Below are 19,181 nucleotides of genomic sequence, written 5' to 3' on the forward strand. Positions count from 1 at the left end.
AAGAAAGGCAGCAACACAGACAATGCAGAAAGCAAATCCCTCTGCATGGAGGGAGCTTTACAAACCAGCAGACTGGCAGACTGGAAAACCTTGATGCTGAAATGGACTTTTGCTGATGGACCAATGATCAGGACTGCAGTTAGGGAGGATCACTGCACCAATGGCTGAGTGATCTTCATAAAGACATTTGGACTGTTAAGGTTATGGGGTTGATAATAGCTTCTATTGTGAAAATTAAACTGTGTACAATTTTTAGCTTAAACAGAAAGGGGTAAGTTGTAGAGAAATTTTAATTCAGAACATGGCTGTTCTAGAAAGAGATCACATCCAAAGACCTACTAGGTCTGTGTGATCTGGCTAGAATACAAATACACCTTTAATCCTGGAGTCAGAGGCATGCAGACCAGAGTTCAAGGCCAGCCTGGTATAGAGCAAGTTTCAGTAAAGAAAAGTAAAGAAAAGAAAAGGTCCAGGTGTAGTGGTACATGCCTCTAATCCCAAACAATGAAGGTAAAGTTAGTCTGTAGAAGGAAGCACCCACGTTTGAAAGTGATGTCTAGTAATGTGGCAGAAAACATGATGAACTAGAGAAAGACTAGACAAAATAGGATACAGCCAACTCTCACGAGAAGAGAGAGGAGAGAGAAGGTAGTACTTAAGGGTAAGGGTCAAGGGGCAATACAGAGAGAGAAGGGACAGGGCGGAGGCAGTTTTACCAGGATAGTAATGGACTGACAGGTTGCAAGAGAGAGAGAACTCAGGTGAAGACCAAGCTAGCCAGTAAATGAGAAGCCAGAGTAGAGCAGATTGCTGGAATTACTTTGAGGCCAAACTGTGCACTACAAATTGTTCTGAGGATGATCTACACATGCTGGACCCAAGTAGTTCTACAAAACTTGAGAGCCCTGGACTTGCTGAAAGCTGATTTGAATCAGTCCAGCAGACAGGACAGCTCTCTGTCTCTTCAGCTGGGTCAATAAGCCAGACACTTCTAACAAGTGCCCCACTGCCTAAATCTCCTCCTGGCCTTTGACTATCTGCCCAGCCTTCCTGGGCCCTGACAATTTCAGCTGAGAAGCTGTTACAGGAAAGAATACATTGTTACTTATCCTCAACAAAGGTTGGGATGTTAGGTCCAAAGGAAATTTCCTGGCAAAAGTGACAAAATGGCAACATATAATGCCTATTGACATTCCTGGCTCCTTCATTGTCAAAAAGGTGCCTGTTAAAACCAAACAGACCAAGATTTATCAACAGGTAGATTCACTACCTGAAATAGTTCTACAATATGATAGGGGACTCCACCTGCTCTATACAGAACAAAAAGAAGAAGCTTAAGAAATGCTTATGTCCTAAACTAACATCAAAAATAATTAGAGAGACCTAGCCATGATACATATTTGGTTCCTCAACATATAAAAACTGCAAATACTTGCTCCTGTCAGCATTATCAGTCTATACAACAGATAGAAATGACCATCCCTTATCAAGGATTTGAAAGGGACACATAAAATAAGGGGAAATGATGGACCAGCCTGACTCCATCTAAGATTAGAAGCCATCTTGTTACAAGGTCAAAATAGGGTCCTTCCTGTTTTCTTTTTCTTTTCTTTTCTTTTTTTCTTTTTCTGAGACAAGTTTCTCTGTGGTAGTCTTGGCTGTCCTGGACTCACTTTGTAGACCAGGCTGGCCTTGAACTCACAGAAATCCACCTGCCTCTGCCTCCCTGAGTGCTGGGATTATACACATGCACCACCGGCTCCTTCCTGTTCTTTAAGACTTAAATTTGACCATGTCTTGACCCATTTTTCTAGAATTTGACATGTTCCACACCCTATAGCCTGACCTCCTTCATGATAAAACGTTCTGCCAAATAATCTGGAGATGTTCTGCCAAGTTCCCATGTAGCCAAAACCTTCTAGTCTTGTAGATTTTTAGGCTACATATGCCTGGCTTTCTCCTGTGTTCAATGCTATTTTTCTCAAACCTCGCTCTAGGGAGCTAGCCCTGTCTGACAGAAAATAAAGCTTGCGTACCTTGACCAAAAAATTTGGGTCAGTGGTCTTAAGTCTCATTCACTGAAATTAACATTTTTTTTTCTCTTCTCTCTTGATTTCACTTTTAAATAAAGCAGCAAAGCTTGTAACAAGTTGCATAGAGAAACAATAAGGTGTCTCTCAAAATGAAAAAGATTACTATCTACAGGTGCTACTGAAGAAAAATAACAACAGATGTCAGCCATTATTGAAGGCTCTTAGCTGGGTTGGTGGTGCACACTTGATCCTACTTGGAAAGAAGAGGCATGGATCTCTCTGAATTTGAGGCTAGCCTGTTCTATATAGGAGGTCCAGGCCAGCCAAGGCTACAGAGCGAGACCTTGTATCAAAACAAAACCAACAAATTAAAGCAAATTGGGGCTCTTGATAACAAATTATGGTCAAGTCACCACAGATAATTATAGGACATAGGACAACATACAGGGAGATTAGAAAACCCTCTATATCAAATGAATTTATCACCTCTAAGATATACTATTAATTTCAACCGGGTGGTGGTAGTGGCAGTGGAGGCACACACCCTTAATTCCAGTGCTTAGGGGGCAGAGTCAGGCAGATCTCTGAGTTCGAGGTCAGCCTGCTCTACAAAGCAAGTTCCAAGACAGCCAGGGCTACAGAGAAAAGCCCTGTCTTGAAAAAACAAAAAACAAAAAAACTGTAATTTCAGAAAAACAAAACAAAACAAAACAGAACAGACAAAATCACACTCTTTAGAATTGGTAAAAAGAAAGATTACCAGTATTAGAAAAACTAGATAGCTAATAGAAGGTTAAATTCAAGAGCCCACACAGCAAAACAACATCATAGTCATGAATGCTATGCAGAAATGCTTGGTTGGTCGCATTTGGCTAGACAGTTACTAAGGGCCTAGACTCCTAGTAGAAGGACTTCTGGACTTGCCTTATTGTTAAAAAGTTAGCTGCGATTAAAAATAAAATACAAACTCTCCAAGTACTAAGAAATTCCACGTAAGTCTAGTGACTCAAGGAGACAGTTTAAAAAGTTATTGGTTTCCAAAAATATTACCTCAGATAAGGGAAAAGCTGACTCCTTGGAGAGAAGCCAAGTGTTAAGTCCTCTGCTAAGTCCTTACTCATTCAAAAAGCACCAAAGAGCTAGCTTGAAGGTCTCGTGAGGGCGTGGGGGGTTCAGCAAACTGAGTGCCTGCCTAGTGCACTGAGTGGAACTGCAGTCAGAAGCCTATTACCTTTTAGGAATGCATGCTTCAGGTACCGGGAAAGAAAATCAAGCGAGTATATTGTATACTTCTTAATTCAGGTCAAATTCAGATTTTTTTTTAAAAAAGTGAATTGAGAAACCAATGTTTTCCTCTTCAACAAAAGGAAGACATAATGAGGCTACTATACCTGGGTAATGTCATAGGATTACTACGTCAATCACCATCACATGCTATTACAGCACCAACTCTGTCCAGAAGAGTAAAAGCGTGAGGAGAGGGGGAAAAAGAGGGGCAAAAACGGTAATAAAGTGACTAGGAGGAGGAAATCTCAACTCTGAGCCTAAGGGCTTGAAGAACTAAAAGGTAGAAGGGGTTGGAGAGTGGCACTGGAGAGATGGTTCAGCAGTTAAGGGCACTGCCCCTCTTCTGGAAGACCCAGGTGTGATTCCCAATGCTCATATGGAGCCTAACAACTGTGTAATTCTAATTCCAAGGGATCTGACACCCTCTTCTGACCTCACTGGGCACCAGGCACATGCATGATACAGTTACATATGTGCAGGCAAAATACCCATACATATAAAATAAAAATAAAAACATTCATAAAAGAGAAACAAGAGTAGATGAGCTCCCCAATGAAGAGATTTGTTTTGTGACAGATGGGGAAAGAATGAAAAGAGAAGTCAATTAATGGAACAACAATAGTGCGTTTACCTGCTCTGCCGAAGCGAAAGGATGGGCTACTGGCTCTCCCAGGGTAAAAATAGATTTCCCCTCTTATAGAAGAGTGAAACAGAGGAAAGGAGGGGGGAGGGGAAGAGGGAGAGAGCAAAAAGGCCAGTATTAGCCACGAGGAAAGAACTAGTGTACAGGGAAAGAGAAAAATGGCTAGTGAGATCTGATTATGAATTGGGGACAAGCCTGAAGATGATGAGTGCCAGCAGCACTGGCTCATGAACCTGGAGTTTAGAGGTAGTCAGTAAAGGTGGCAGCACAGACTTGAAGAACCATGGATCTCTTCCAGGCACCTGCATTCAACCTGAAAATCCCTGGCTGAAACAAAGAGCTCTTCTGCAGCTGCACTGGAAGGAAGCACACTTGTGTTCCAGGAGTCTATTTTTTAAGTATCAGGATAGCAGAGACTGCAACTAATTATAAATAATGAAAAAACAAACTTTATATCTAATATTTCTGTTATGGCGCTTTAAAAGACAGGAGCCACAGAAACATTGCTTGCTTGTATCTTTCTGATACTATGTAATACCAGAGCAGACCAATTTTTGGGGGGTGGGGATGAGGGATGGGGAGGGTTAAAGACAGGCATTCTCTTGTAGTCCTGGCTGTCCTGGGCTTGCTTTGTACACCAGGCTGGCCTTCAACTCATAGAGATCTGCTTGCCTCTGCCTCCTGAGTGCTGGGATTACAGGTGTGCATCACCATGAGCAGCCAGATCAATTATTTTCACCACACAAGTATAATGTGTTTCTTTCCTCCTGGTTACACTTTTGTCTAGTTCTGTCTGCAGTCAATTATATGCTTATACCCTATAATCAACAGGTAAAATCTCGGACAACCACTTACATCTTATTTTGCTACAACCATCAAATTTGAAGCTTCATTAGTATCAGACTCTGCATATAAAACTGACACTAAAGCTAAACATCTGCTCATTTAAGTATAATCCATGTCATATATGAGCCTTCACCTTTTTCTCCTTATCTGATTTCTAAAAGTTAATATAAACTTATAAAAGTTAATATAAACTTACAGGCAAGATTTGTTTGTTTTTCTTTTTTGACAGGGTTTCTTGGTGTGGCCCTGGTTGTCCTGGAACTCACTCTGTAAACTAGGCTTGCCTTTGCCTCCCACCTGTACCACCACACCTGACTCCAAGATTTCTTCCTTGAACTATAGTTTCCATTTGGCTATAAATTTTGTATGAATTATAATTAACCTCACTATAACCACAGAATCATGTCTCAATTCTAAGTAATGGAAATAGGTGGACAATTATACCAATTTGAGTAAATATTCTAAACTCACAGGCGTTTTCATATAAGGTGACACAAAATACACCTAGAAATAGCTGAATAATCAATAAGTCTACACAGTGGTCCCTGGCTTTAAAAACTAGGAATATCAAAGGCTGTAACTATCTTAAGTTGTATGGCAAACAAATATCATCTGTCTTACAGGTCAATTAATAAAATATTTAACATTTACGTAGGTGTGCGTACACGTGCGTGTGTGTGTGTATACATCTGATACCATGTGTGTATATGTATACATATGGTACTATGGAGTACCTGTAAGGAGGCTCTCTCCTTCAGGTCATCAGATTTGATGGTAAGCACTTTATCCATTGAGCCATCTGTTGGTTTTCACAGGTCAATTATGTGTATGTATGTAGTTTTTTTTGTTGTTGTTGTTGTCTGTTTTTAAAGTCAAAGTCTCATATAACTCAGGCTAGCCTATAACTTAGTATTATTCCTGGGGGTGACTTTGAATTTCCTGGCTCTCTTGCCTCCACCTCTACAGTGCTGGGATAACAGGTATAAAGTACCACTGGCAGTTTTGTGCGGTCCTAGGGCATCTGGAACTGTTCCAGTTGAACTATATCCTCAGCCCCTTAACCACCGACTTATAATTATTATAATGTGTGTATGATGTGTGCAGATGTGAGTGAATGCAAGCTGCAGTGTGTGGAGCTCAAGGGGCAAGTTACATTGGGAGTGGGTTCTCTCCTTTCATCTGGGTTCTGGGGTTCAAGCTAAGAACAACCTTGCATAGCAAGTGTTTTTTACCCACTGAATCATCTCATTGGCTCTCAACTTGCATCCCAAGCTAGCTTCAAATTTGTAGTTCTCTTGCTTCAGCCTCTTGGTGCTGCGATTAAAAGCAGGCACCACCACTCTCTGCAAGGTTTTTATTAATGAATTGGTTTGTTTATTTGAGATAGCGTATCAAGTAGCCCAGGCTGGCCTTCCACTCACAATGCAGCTGAGGCTGGCCTTCAGCTGTTCATCTCTCATTCTGAAGTGCTAGAACTGCAGATGGGGCCACCACACCCAGCTCACCCAAATCCAGGGCTTCACGCAGGCCAGGCTAGCACTTTCCTGACAATGCTCAGCAGCCTGCAGGGTTAGCCACTGGTTCTCTTTTCTTTCTTTTGAGGTAGGAATTGAACTTAGGGCCTCACAAACACTAGGCGAATATTCTATTATTAGGACTTACTCCCAGGCCAGGTTTAAAAAGAAAAAGATAAAAATCACTTACTCCAGAAGAATATTATTCATATCCTGTGTAAAGAATTTTTTCCTTCCTTCTTCATCAAAAAGTTTGGCAGCCTAGAAAAACATAAGAAAAGCAGACAACATAATTCACAATTACTGACATGAATTATCTAACAACAATAATAATAAACTTCAATATCAGTAAATTACCACAAACTTGGACCTAGAGTCAAGCAAAGCCATTTGAGATCCAAATCAAAGAGGCTATCATGTATGTTTTCTGCAGTGGCTGTAATAGCCAACACAGACTTAGTGGCTTAAGAGACTTTTCTCTCACCTGGATATTCAAAATCAGTAGTGGTATGCTAAAATCAAAGTGACAGCAGGTATAGTTTCTTTCCGAGAGAATTTTTTAAAAAGAGAAAGATAAATGCTCCAAAAAGTTAAAGGCAAAGCACACAGTGGGTAAGAATGGCACATGGAACTGAAGTACCGCCTAAAATAAAGCAGCCTGCTAGGGCCACTACATGACAACCAAAGGGACATACTGTACTTAAAAAGAAGAAGTGCGTTGTTCACACCTGTAGTCCCAGCACTTGGGAGGCAGAGGCAGGTGGATCACTATTGCTGTGAGTTCAAGTACAGGACAGCCAAGATAACACAGAAAAACTCTGTCTTGAAAAACTTAAAAAAACAAAAGAAGCAGCAACTCGAAAATACACTAGTACTACCTATTTTTAGACTTAATCATCAAAGATCACAAAAAGAATGACACTAAAAACTATCAATCCTGTCTCCTTGCCAAAATGCCTAAAGTACAGAATGAACATTTCCTTTGAGTGAAAACATGTAAGAATGTGTGGTGCGCGTGCGAACACACGCGCATGCGCGCTTCCAGGCTAATCTTGAGTTTGGTGATCCTCCTGGGATTACAGGCATTTGCCACATGTCTACCTTAAACTTTATCACCTTTTTTCTTAAAAGACTTATTTATTTTATGTAGATGAGTATCTGCATACATATCTGCAGGCCAGAAGAGGGCATCCATGTGGTTGCTGGGAATTGAACTCAGGATCTCTGGAAGAGCAGACAGTGCTCTTAACCACTGAGCCATCTCTCCAGCCCAAACTTTGTAATCTTAAGAGCTTTAATGTGATTAAAAATTAGACTTAGGCTGGGCACGGTGGCGCACGCCTGTAATCTCAACACTCAAGAGGCAAAGGCAGGTGAATCACTGTGAGTTTGAGGCCAGCTTGGTCTACAAAAGTGAGTCCAGGAAATCCAAGACTACACAGAGAAACCCTATCTAAAAAAGCTAAAATAAATAAATAAATAAATAAAGTAAACTTAGCCAAAAATCCAACTTAATATTAAATGTCACAAACATGCCAGGCAATAGTATTTTCTTCTCTTGTCTTTGATAATGTTAGGACTTTCATTTTATTTCATTGCTTAAACTGCTGGGTTTTACCTAATGAAAAGACAACCTGCATCATATTTTTCTGTGCTGAGCAAAACCATGACCCTGTACATATTAAGCAAGTTCCCAAGCTAAGCAGCCCTCAAACCACAATATTTTAAAAACAAGATTATTTTTGCTTCCTATAGAATGCCCTTGATGGTGTGTCTATGAACTAATTAATTTTCTATTTTCTATTTATTTTGGTTTGTAGTCTATATACTTTATATTCATTATCATATAGATCTGCATAAACAACTAGATGCTGGTATTATATCTGCTCCCCAATCTTACAAATAAGGAGCCAAAAACTTAGAAAAGTTACACAAGACTCCCCCAAATCAAACTGCCAGTAAGTTGCGCAGCCAAGATTTAGACTAAGGCCTTTTGTGCAAACCGCAAAACTGCCACGCGCATTCAGGTGTACAGGCAGGCAAAACACTATATACTTAATAAATAATAAACCTTTAAAAATAAAGAAAAGAAGTAAAAGACTTGTACAACTTTGGAGGCTCAGGAATTAAGACCAACAACTAACAAATGGGACCTCATGAAACTAAAATTCTCTTTATAGCCAAGAACACCATCATTCAAATAAAGAGAAATCTGAACAACAGGAAAACAAGCAACCAGCTATTGCTCCTCTTCATACTAGCCAGCAGATAGCCTAATGTCAATCAACAATGAATGAGGAGTAAAACCACGGTACTTTTAACCGTAAAAAAAATTCAGCTGTAAAAAAAAAATGAACTGAGGCCAGGCATGGTGGCCCATGCCTTTAATCTCAGGACTCAGGAGGCAGAAGCAAGTGGATCTCTGTGCGTTTGAGGCCACCCTGGTCTACAAAGCTCAGGATAGCCAAGGCTACACAGAGAAACCCTGTCTCTGAGGGGGGAATGGGGGGGGGGCAGGGGGGAACACTTTTAGAAATATAGTTAACACTGACAATGAGCTCTTTTAACACAGTTCCTCTAAACCTGGAGTGAGGAAAGAAATTCAAATAAGTAAAAACAGAAAGCAGCTAATTAGTAAATCACAACCTTAGAAACATTAAATAACAAGAAAAAGAGTTTACAAAACAATCAATCAATAAAACTAAAGGGCCAGTTGACAAAAGAAGAGAACCCTTCTGCCCCCCTACACAGGACAGTTAAGGGAACAAGAGAATAAACACAACATACGGGTGACTTAAATGGAGAAGTCTTAGGAGAAAAACACAGAATAGAGGGGAGCTCATACATTAGGTTACCAAGAATGATTCTTAGCAAAAACCTATCTTCAAATTCATGAATTAAAGTCCATAAACCCCTCTAGTTTAATAATGGATACTTCTGGTAGGGGTAAGTAATTCAAATTTTTCCTTATGTATGAAGTACAGTCTATATTGTTTATAGTAGATGAGCCAGTCTCAGCCTCCATTGCTGAGACTGTAATTATCCACTACCACATCTGGTTTATATTATTTTTATAATCACAGGAAGAAAATTCAAAATGACCAAAATAAGGCATGGATTTAGGCATGCATGCTAAAGTAATCAAAAATCAATTTAAGCCAGGCCTGCCAAATTTGAACACAGACTATTCTGTATCTCAGAAGAAAGGGGATGTATGAGACTGGGTTTTTCAGCTAGTTAACTAACAAATGAGTCCAATATGACAAGAGACGTAATGTGACAGCTGCCACAGTGCCAATACAGCTAATGCTTACGATAGCATCTGATGAACTAGAAAAATAGACCAGAAAATAACTAGGGTCTCGAAATGGCTCTGAGGTAGAACTCTTTTTCAAAACAGAATATCTCTGTGTAGCCCTGGCTATCCTAGAACTTGCTCTGTAGACCAGGCTGGCCTCAACCTAACAGGGATCCACCATGCCTCTGCCTCTTTAGTGACAGAACTAAAGGTGTGTGCCACTACCACCTGGCTAGTAGTAGAGCCTTAGGTAGGTTATATGAAGCCCAGGATTTCATCCCTTAGAACTGCAAAAGTAAGTAAGTACAACAGAACAGCTAGCTGCATGATGAAACAGTTTGGACCAAGTAAGTTCAGTTACACTTCCACAATGCTACCATGTATATATAGCCAACGTCTGAAAGAGACTATGGAAAATGACAAGTTGTTGGGACTGTGGGCTGTTTTTGTCTTAAAACTTTAAACTACATGTTTGTGTAGCAATAAAAACCAAAAGCATCATTACACTTACTACACGAAGGTCCTCAATGCGTTTCTCAAGAAGCAAAGGCAGACCATCGGGAAGTGTAGGTGCCACCTTGGGTGTGGCCTGAGGGGCGAAGGTGGGCTGGGTGGTGTTTCCATTTTCTCCCCCTGACTCCGAGAGGGGACTCCCGTCAGAAGTAGCATCCAGTAATCTGTCAAAGTCAAAATCATCTAGCATCTCTAGGGCACTTTCAGCTTCCTGAAACAATTCATGTTCGTTTGTGCTAACAAAAATAGGGAGATCTGGATCAGCACTGTTCAGACTTAAGTCCGGGATGTCATCCCCCAAGGCTGTGGCGGCACAAGGGGGCTTAGGCAGAGAGGAAGTGGATGGGGTCACTGGGACTTTAGGAGTAGATTCCTTCTTCAATGCATCCTTCTCTTTTTGAAATTTTCGTATCATGGCAGCCAGAGAAAGGGAATCTTTATATCGTTTCTTCTTTTTTTCAGACTTGTGTGAATTGAGAGCCACAACTCTGTGGAGGGGGGGAAAACTGGTTAGGCTGCATCATTTTATAAGTTAGTAAGTAAGATAATTAAATCATGTGGGAGATGGCAGAACAAAATTGTCTTCTTAGTTTCTTATTAAATTATATTTTCATGACAGCATCTTTTTCACCATCTTCTAGATGATACGTCAAGGTTTCACAGAGCCTATGCTGGCCTCCAGCTCCTTAAGTCCCATCCTCTGGATGTGCTTCAACTGCTTCAACCTCCCAAGTCCTAGAATTAGATATGGACCAGCACTAATTCTTCCAGGTTAAAAAGTTGTACTGAGTGCTCGCTTTGGCAGCACATATACTAAAATTGGAACCATACAGAGAAGATTAGAATGGCCCCTTTGCAAGGATGACATGCAAATTCATGAAGTGTTCCATACTTTTTCCTGATTGTGTCATGGTTCTTCTTGCTGTAGGTAGTTATTGTATATATGTGTAATAATACAAATCTATATGTAAAAAATAAAAACTATTTAATAAGAAAGTAGTTTAAATTTTATCATAAAACTGGACTATTGTTAACCTTGATGAATATTCAGTTTCACCTCAACCTACATTTTCTTAAAATGGTTTTAAATAAAATCAAATTCCCTCAAAAAAAAAAAAGCTATAATGAACAAAACAGTCAATGAAAACTCTCTAAGTGTAATCTGAAACACCCTGAGTCTCTTAAGATGACAAAGCCTCCTGCTTATTAATAATAAATACAATAGAATTAAAATGCAGTAGGTCATTATCAAATTAGATGTAAGTAAATACATTAGTGGTGAATATATGTTTTTAAAAGGAAACTGCAATGTTCATGGTCCTAATTTCCTAACAGGCTTAACTTAGCATACCCCAGCTGTTTGGGTACTTTCTTCCTTGGCTTCTTCTCTTTTTCCCCTTCCTCTTTCCGCTTCCGCTTCTTTACTTCAATATCATCTTCTTTTATTTTGGGAACCTACAAAATGATAAGTGAAGGTATCATTTATCAATATACCAATATTCTCCTCTTTGATGTTGGTAACGCAGCATCTGAGGTTTTAACATGTCAGTGTTGCTATTACTTGCTGAAAGTATGTGTTCCTGGGGTCTATGTGCACTCCTGCCTGGTTCTTGTTGTTGCTGCTGGTGTGTAGGTGTGTGCGTGCAGATGATGTGAAGGCAGGGGGACAATGGGTACGTCCTTCAGTTGTTTACCTTATTTCAAGCAGGGTTTCTCACTGAACATGCAACTCACCAATTAGGCTAGACTAGCTTGTGGGCAAGCCCAGATATCCTTCCGCCTGTGCCATGCCAGTGTTTGGATTACAGGTGTACGCTACCATGTTAGGCTTTTTACATGGGTGCTAGAATTACAGGAATGCGCCACCACACTAGGCTTCTTAAATAGGAGCTGGGAATCCAAGCTCAGTTCCTCATACAATGATATCAACTCTACCAATTGAGCCATCTCAACTGTGGTTTTGATTCAGCTCACTGGGCCTTTAAGTTGACACTTTGAATAAGGATTTTAGTGATGAAGTCTTTTTGGCCCACAGCTATGGACAATATTCATTTTACGGCTATAGCACAACAACAGAAGTTGTTACAGATTAGGCCTGAGAGAAGTTAATGGTTATGAATGGCTCTTGTATAGAAAATCTTACTTTCTTGTTTGTTTGCCAGCTTTGTTTTTTATTTTTGGAGACAAAGTCTCACTCTGTAGCCCTGACTGGCTATAAAAACCAGGCTAAGATCCACATGTCTCTGCCTCTCAAATGCTGACATTAAAGATTTTGTTTGTTTGGTTGGTTTTTTTTTTCTTTTAAATAATGTGCAGATCAAATCCAGGGTCTTATGCATAGGAAACAAGCACTCGAGCATAGAGCTATGTCCCCTGCCCACACAATATAATTTCAAAATGTAATTAAGTAACATTTCACTAAACAACAGTATTTTACTTTTCCTCATGTTCTAGTCTGTGGCACAAATAATATTGAAAAAGCCTATCCTAAGTCCAGGTATGGTGGCCCATGCTTTTAATACCAGCTCTCAGGAGGCAAAAGCAGGTATATCTCTGTGAATTTCAAGTCAGCATGATCTGCATAGCAAATTCCAGGCCAGTCAGTGATACAAGTATATCCTGTAATCAGCAAAATGGCTCAGCAGGTAAAAGTGCCTGCTATGCAAGCCTAATGGCCCACGTTCAATCCCCAGAGCTCATAGTGGAAGGAGAAATCCAACTCTCAAAAGTATGGTATACACATGCCTATACTTGTACACACACATCATGTATACACATAGAGTAGTAATAAAAAGTGAATAATCAAGGGCTGCAGAGGTGGCTCAGAGGTTAAGAGCACTGGCTGCTCTTCCAAAGGTCCTGAGTTCAATTCCCAGCAAACACATGGTAGCTCACAACCATCTATAATGAGATCTGGTGCCCTCTTCTGGTGTAAATGCAGGCAAAACACTGTATACTTAATAAATAAATAAATAAATCTTTTTTAAAAAGTGAATAATCAAAAAGCACTACCCTGGTGTGGGAGTTCAGCTCAGCAGTGGAATGATCATTTAGCATGCAGGAACTCCTGGGCTCAATTTTTAGCAAGCACAGCAAAAAATAAACAGAATAAAACAGAAGGCATAACAGTAATTCTATGCTCTCCTTACTGCTGAGATGTCAAACTCACCTTGGGTGGCTTGTGCTTTTGGTTATCTGTAATATCATCTTCTTCAGTATCTGAAGCTTGGCGAAACTGCAGAGTGCCAGTGTTGATATAGAAGCCTCCATATTTTGTTGTTAGAGAAGCAGGAACTAATTCGTCATACTAGAGCAAAAAAAGTTTCAAATATACTCTGATGTCTATTAATTCTACAAAGGTCAAAGAACAGCACTTACCGACAATTTCCTTAAATACTAACTGCAATCCCACTACTCTGCACACTCCCAAAGAGCATGAAATCAGTATGACAAAGAGATGCTGTGCTTCTTAGCTTACTACAGCATCATTAGCAAAAGTCAAGGCACTAGAGCAACCTAAGTGTCCATCAATAAATGAATGGAATATTAAAATGTGGTACATTTATTTATATAGTGAAACACTATTTGCCATTAAAAAAAGAAAGCCAAGCAGGGTGGTGGTGGTACACAGCTTTAATCCCACAACATGGAAGGAAAGGTAGGTGTATCTCTGAGTTCATGGCCAGCCAGATTTACATAGAGAGTTCCAGGATAGCCAGGCTAGACAGTGAGACCTTGTCTCAGAAAACCAACCAACCAAAAAACGTATGTAGAAGACATGTTACGTGAAATAAGCCAGCACAGAGAGACCAATACCATACACTATCCTTTGTATCTGGACTCTAAATATGCTGAATTGATTAAAGTACAAAGCACAACGTTAGATACCAGAGGTTTGGGATGAAGAAGATACTGGTTTAAAAAACTTTGTATTTCAAAATAGCTAGGAGAAGTTTTTATAATGTTCTCACCAAAAAAGTGTTACACTGTACCATATAAATATGTACAATTAGTTTTGGTTAATTTAAAATATATGAAATCAAAACTCTAAGAATGCTGTTCACAGAATAAGTTTAGAAAAAGTTCAGATCTGAAATAAAAGGTAGTTGTGATCATTCAGCAGACTTGAATTTTGGAAGAATTCTGACTGATGCTAGCTGATAAAGAGTTAGGACCAAGGGGACTACTATTCTTTATCTCCCTTCCCTTTGCTACCATTCTTTTGTTTTTTGTTATAAGTCAGCAAAACAAAATTCCAGTTTATTTGTTGGATGATGTTTTTTCTTTTTTAAAGTGTAACTCTCATTTTATTTGTCTTAAGTATTGTTTTCTTCCGTCCTGCCTTTACACGGGCTTTGATGGAGGTCATGGTACAGCACCAGCAGGTCTAAACCGTGGTGGCGGTGTTCGGTCCTTCCAGCCTCCCGGGATCGGTTCCTGACCACCTTGCTGTGAACAGCACAGCTCACGCAGCAATGCAGCCTGACGTGGAGCTGGGGAAGCACATAAGCGTCAAAGATGCTGGCTTCAGAGATGTCTCTGACAGCAGAGGCCTCCACAGTGTTCCGGATGACAAACTGCTTAAGGGCCTTGTCTTTGGACACAAGGCGGGCGCAGTTCGTGCAGCTAATTGGCTGCACGTGGCCACAGCCCTTTTTAGCACGGCCATTTTTCTCCTTTTTTTGGTCATCTTGGAGCCAAGACCCGAAATCGTTGGATGATGTTCTAAACACATATCCAACAAGCCAAAAATAAACAGGAAATAAACAGTAGCTTCATAGACAAAGAAAAAAATTATTTTTACCTGTGGCCTTTATAAGCATCTCATACAAACCAAGGGTTATAGAATACCTTGCTCTATCCTTCATGACAACAGTTCTTTGAGAAGCCAAAACAAACTAAAGCAGAGAACTAAACACTCAGCTAAGAAGCAAGTCTTTAAAAACTCCATCCATGTGTGATCGTATTAATAAGGAGATAATACAAAATAATAAAATTCTATTTTCGCTCTATGTATAAGTAGAAACATATCTTTAAGTACTTATAAGAAAAAAGCATACATCTTTAAGGAAAGAAAACCGACTACACAGTCAATAAAGATATACTTGAAGATTCAGCATGAGCCTGACACTGTGCTGGGAATCTTATACCGTGTCCCCAGAATCCCATAGTCTAAGGCTTATCATTATTTCACCCAGTATGATGGACAAACAGCAAAATTGTAAAAGAAGCCAATTTTTTCCTTTTCTTTCTTTCTTTTTTTCTTTCTTTTTTTTTTTTTTTTTTGTGTGTGTGTGTGTGTGTGTGTGTGTGTGGTTTTTTGAGACAGGGTCTCTCTGTGCAGCCCTGGCTGTCTGGCTGTCCTAGACTCACTTTGTAAACCAGGCTGGCCTTCAACTTTAGAGATCCGCCTGCCTCTGCTCCCAAGCGCTAAGATGAAAGGCGTGCGCCACCACACCTGGCTAATGAATGAAGGGCAATCGTAAACAATCAAAGTATTTATTTGAGAAAACATCCTGTACTGAGCAGTACTAAGATACCTGTAACCAGAGCACCTTTCTACTCTACTCCTGGGATTCTTCAGATTACAGTTTGTTTTATTTTATTTTATTAAAATATCTATTTATTTACTTAGTTTACAGTGTTTTGTCTGTATGTATGCTTGTACACCAGAAGAGGGCACCACCAGATCTCCCATGTGGTTGCTGGGAATTGAACTCAGGACCTTTGGAAGAGCAGGCAGTGCTCTTAACCTCTGAGCCATCTCTCCAGCCCCACTCTGTTTATTTTTAAAGAAAACATTCTTGGGGGTAGAGTGATGATGGGTTAGCAGTTTGGTTCAATTCCTATCACCCACATGGCAGCTCACAACCATCCCTAACTCAAGTTTCAAGGGACCCAATACCCTCTTTTGACCTATGTGGGCACGAGGAACACATGTGATGCACAAGCACACATTCAGGCAAAACACTCTTCCGTATGTATAAATGTACATATTAAAATCTTATATATTATGTATATAATAAAACCTTAAATAAATCTTAAAAACAAAGAAAACATCATGTCACAGGCAAGAAAAATCCATATTCTATTGGTCACTATAAAAATATAAAGCACCATGGCACGCACCAGCATTCAGGGGGTAAAGGAAATTGGAACTCTGTGAGTTCAAGGTCAACCTGGTTTACATAGAGTGTACCAGGACACCCAGAGCTACACAGAAAAGAAACAAAATTATTAAGGCTAAGCATAAAAGATGTGATTTTAAGCTGATTCTTTTAAAAAGTTATAGAAAGGGATTTAATTATGCTTAACTCTTAAAAAGAGAAATGAAGAAAAGAGAAATGAACTACTCTTTTGATTTACTAGACACATTACTCTTCATATCCCACAGAAAAAGGCTGGTATTACTGACAAGTGAAAGAGTAAAAATCATCACATGATGAGATGAACATCCCTGTATCTTTGATTCCATATACAGAAAAATACTGCTAGTTCTCAATGCTTCTTCACATGGATGCTTCTCTCTGGTCCTCATGACACCCTTGCAAGGCAGGGAAGGCAAACATTATTCCTGTTTTGCCAGTGGAAACAGGTAAGAATCTATCCAAAGCCATTTTATGCACATAGTAAAGTCACCAGCCAACTCCTTAACCATCTGCTAAAGCAAAGCACTTCTTCATGAGGGAAACACTCACCCAGAGATTCAGGGCTCCAAGCTTTCTGCTGAGCTCTCTCTATCTGACTGCTCAGAATAAACGTACACATACGTAACTGAGCCATTCAAGTGGAACAAATTTAAGAGGCAAAGAAGGAACTTAGGATATCCTAGTTCTAGATCCTTGCCAGAGACCAAAAAGAACCTGGAAAAATCTCTGAATATTAACTTTTGGCAGTTACACAAGTTCAGTCCTTTTACAATTTGGAAAGATAAAGGTGAGACTGACTGTAGGCCTTTAGGTAGCAGAAGACTCTATATATTCACTTGGAATAGATGATTTTTTTAGTCTCTATGAAATAATTTATTAACATGAACAGCTTACTGAAACAAACCAATAAAGTCATTTGATTGTATTATAATTGTTTTATGTTTGAATTATAAAAGAACAAGGTAGCCGAGCGTGGTGGCGCACGCCTTTAATCCCAGCACTTGGGAGGCAGAGGCAGGCGGATCGCTGTGAGTTCAAGGCCAGCCTGGTCTACAAAGCGAGTCCAGGACAGCCAAGGCTACACAGAGAAACCCTGTCTCGAAAAAAACCAAAAAAAAAAAAAACAAAACAAAACAAAAAAAAGAACAAGGTGATTTTTAAAAGCCAGGTGCAGTGGCACATACCTGTAATCCCAGCACTCGGGAGGCAGAGGCAGATGGATCTCTGAGTTCGAGGCTATACAGTAAGACCCTGTCTTAAAAAAAAAAAAAAAAAAAAGCCGGGTTGGGGATGGCACACACCAGAGGCAGAGGCAGGCAGAACTCAGAGATCAAGGCCAATCTGTTCTACAAAGTGAGTTCCAACACAGCCAGGCTACACAAAATGTTGCCTCACATACATACATACACACCTACATGCATACACAGACATAGACACAGACAGAGACACAGAGACACAGACAGACACACACACACACACACACACACACACACACACACACACACACACACACACATCCCTATTATAAAATACAGTGTATTAACCCAAAAGGCTATTTATGTAAAAGTATGAGTCCATGCAATGGCCATGGCTGAATTTCCTTTTGACTAAGTCAGAATTTCAAACTACATATTAGCATTATTACCAATGTTTGATACTTGTTAATGCTCTTCAACATATTTAAATTCACTTTATTTGAATCTCAAAGCAACTCTGGGAGATAGTAATTGCACAGAAAACTGGGTAACACTGACATGCTTTCTTGATCAGATGACAAAATTAAGAACTGAACCTGGAGGGGGCGGGGAAGGAAAAAAACCTGAACCCAGGACTTTTACACTGAGTTCCAAATAACAGTTAATACTCTAGATAGAAACATTTCAATTTTAACTTGGCAATTGCTAAGTTGTTGCAGGATATTTGATCCCATTGTGATCCCTGAGACTGTGAACTCTAAAAATCTGTCATTTGGTGTGGCTCAGTCCTAACACACACCTTTAATCCAACACTTTTCTGTACACAGGATTCAATTACGTTAACCCTAGGTCAAGAGGTGGAGCAAGAAACTAGCTGACAGGGATTAAACAGTAGGAGGGACTTTTGGTTGAGGGGTATTTAAGACAGGTGTAGAAGCAAAAGGGCACATCTTGGAGAGCGTGCACGTGCTTGTGTGAGTACATGTGCTTTTGTGCTTATGACAGTGTGTGCTTGTGTGTGCTCATATTTTTAAATAGAGTCTCATATATTCCCGACTACCCTCAATTTGCTATGTACTCAAGAGTGACCTTGAGTTCCTGAGTCCAGTCTTTACCTCACCAATGTTGGGACTGCAGGTATACAATATCATGCCTTTTAAAAACTTTCTCAGTGTGGGCAAGGAGTAATGATTTTTTTCCAGGAACTAATGATAATTATGCACCTGAAAATAAGCAACTTTAACCTCAAAACATTCTTTTTTTTTTTTCTTTCCTTTTCTTTTTTATTTCCGAGACAGGGTTTCTCTGTGTGTAGCCTTGCCTGCCCTGGACTCAATTTGCAGACCAGGTTGGCCTCGAACTCACAGAAATCTGCCTGCCTCTGCCTCCCGAGTGCTGGGACTAAAAGTGTCCAGCACCACCAGCACCACCAGCACCTCCAGCAGCAGCACCACCACTGGGCTCCTCAAAAGATGCTTGAAGGACTGAAAGCACAACAAACTACCTTGTGGCAAACCAGGACTTCCTGGCCAAGCTCAGCCTAACAGTTTGTTACCAAGCCTGCCAGGAATAAATTTTGCGTTTTTTAAGTGGTAGGGAAAACATCAAATTAAATATTCTGTGATGCATGAAAATTACATGAGTTTAAATTTCACAGTCTATCAGTAGTTTTACTCTTAACATTGCTGCACTAATTCAGTTT

General features: G+C 39.9%; 1 protein-coding gene and 1 pseudogene across 10 annotated transcripts in view; both read right to left on the reverse strand.

Moving 5' to 3' along the window:
• Window positions 1-19,181, reverse strand: part of UBN2 (ubinuclein 2) — a 90,411-nt gene that overhangs the window by 50,773 nt on the left and 20,457 nt on the right. For 7 of the 9 annotated variants that reach the window (XR_014779933.1, XR_014779934.1, XR_014779935.1 and 4 more), the window contains exons 4-7: window positions 13,304-13,441; window positions 11,486-11,589; window positions 10,127-10,622; window positions 6,514-6,584 (exon numbers count right to left, since the gene is read on the reverse strand). Coding sequence is in view for 6 of the 9 variants with exons in the window: in XM_084785516.1 (XP_084641642.1) it covers window positions 6,514-6,584; window positions 10,127-10,622; window positions 11,486-11,589; window positions 13,304-13,441 (809 nt within the window). In the remaining 3 variants the exon portion in view is untranslated. The remainder of the gene's footprint in view (window positions 1-6,513; window positions 6,585-10,126; window positions 10,623-11,485; window positions 11,590-13,303; window positions 13,442-19,181) is intronic. The other 2 variants (XM_084785517.1, XM_084785519.1) reach the window with 1 other exon arrangement.
• On the reverse strand, window positions 14,479-17,404 carry LOC311599057 (small ribosomal subunit protein eS26-like; annotated as a pseudogene). The gene has a single exon. The product of its transcript is annotated as a small ribosomal subunit protein eS26-like (transcript).

This window comes from Acomys minous (assembly GCF_964271855.1).
Source record: "Acomys minous genome assembly, chromosome: 6".
NCBI lineage: Eukaryota > Metazoa > Chordata > Mammalia > Rodentia > Muridae > Acomys > Acomys minous.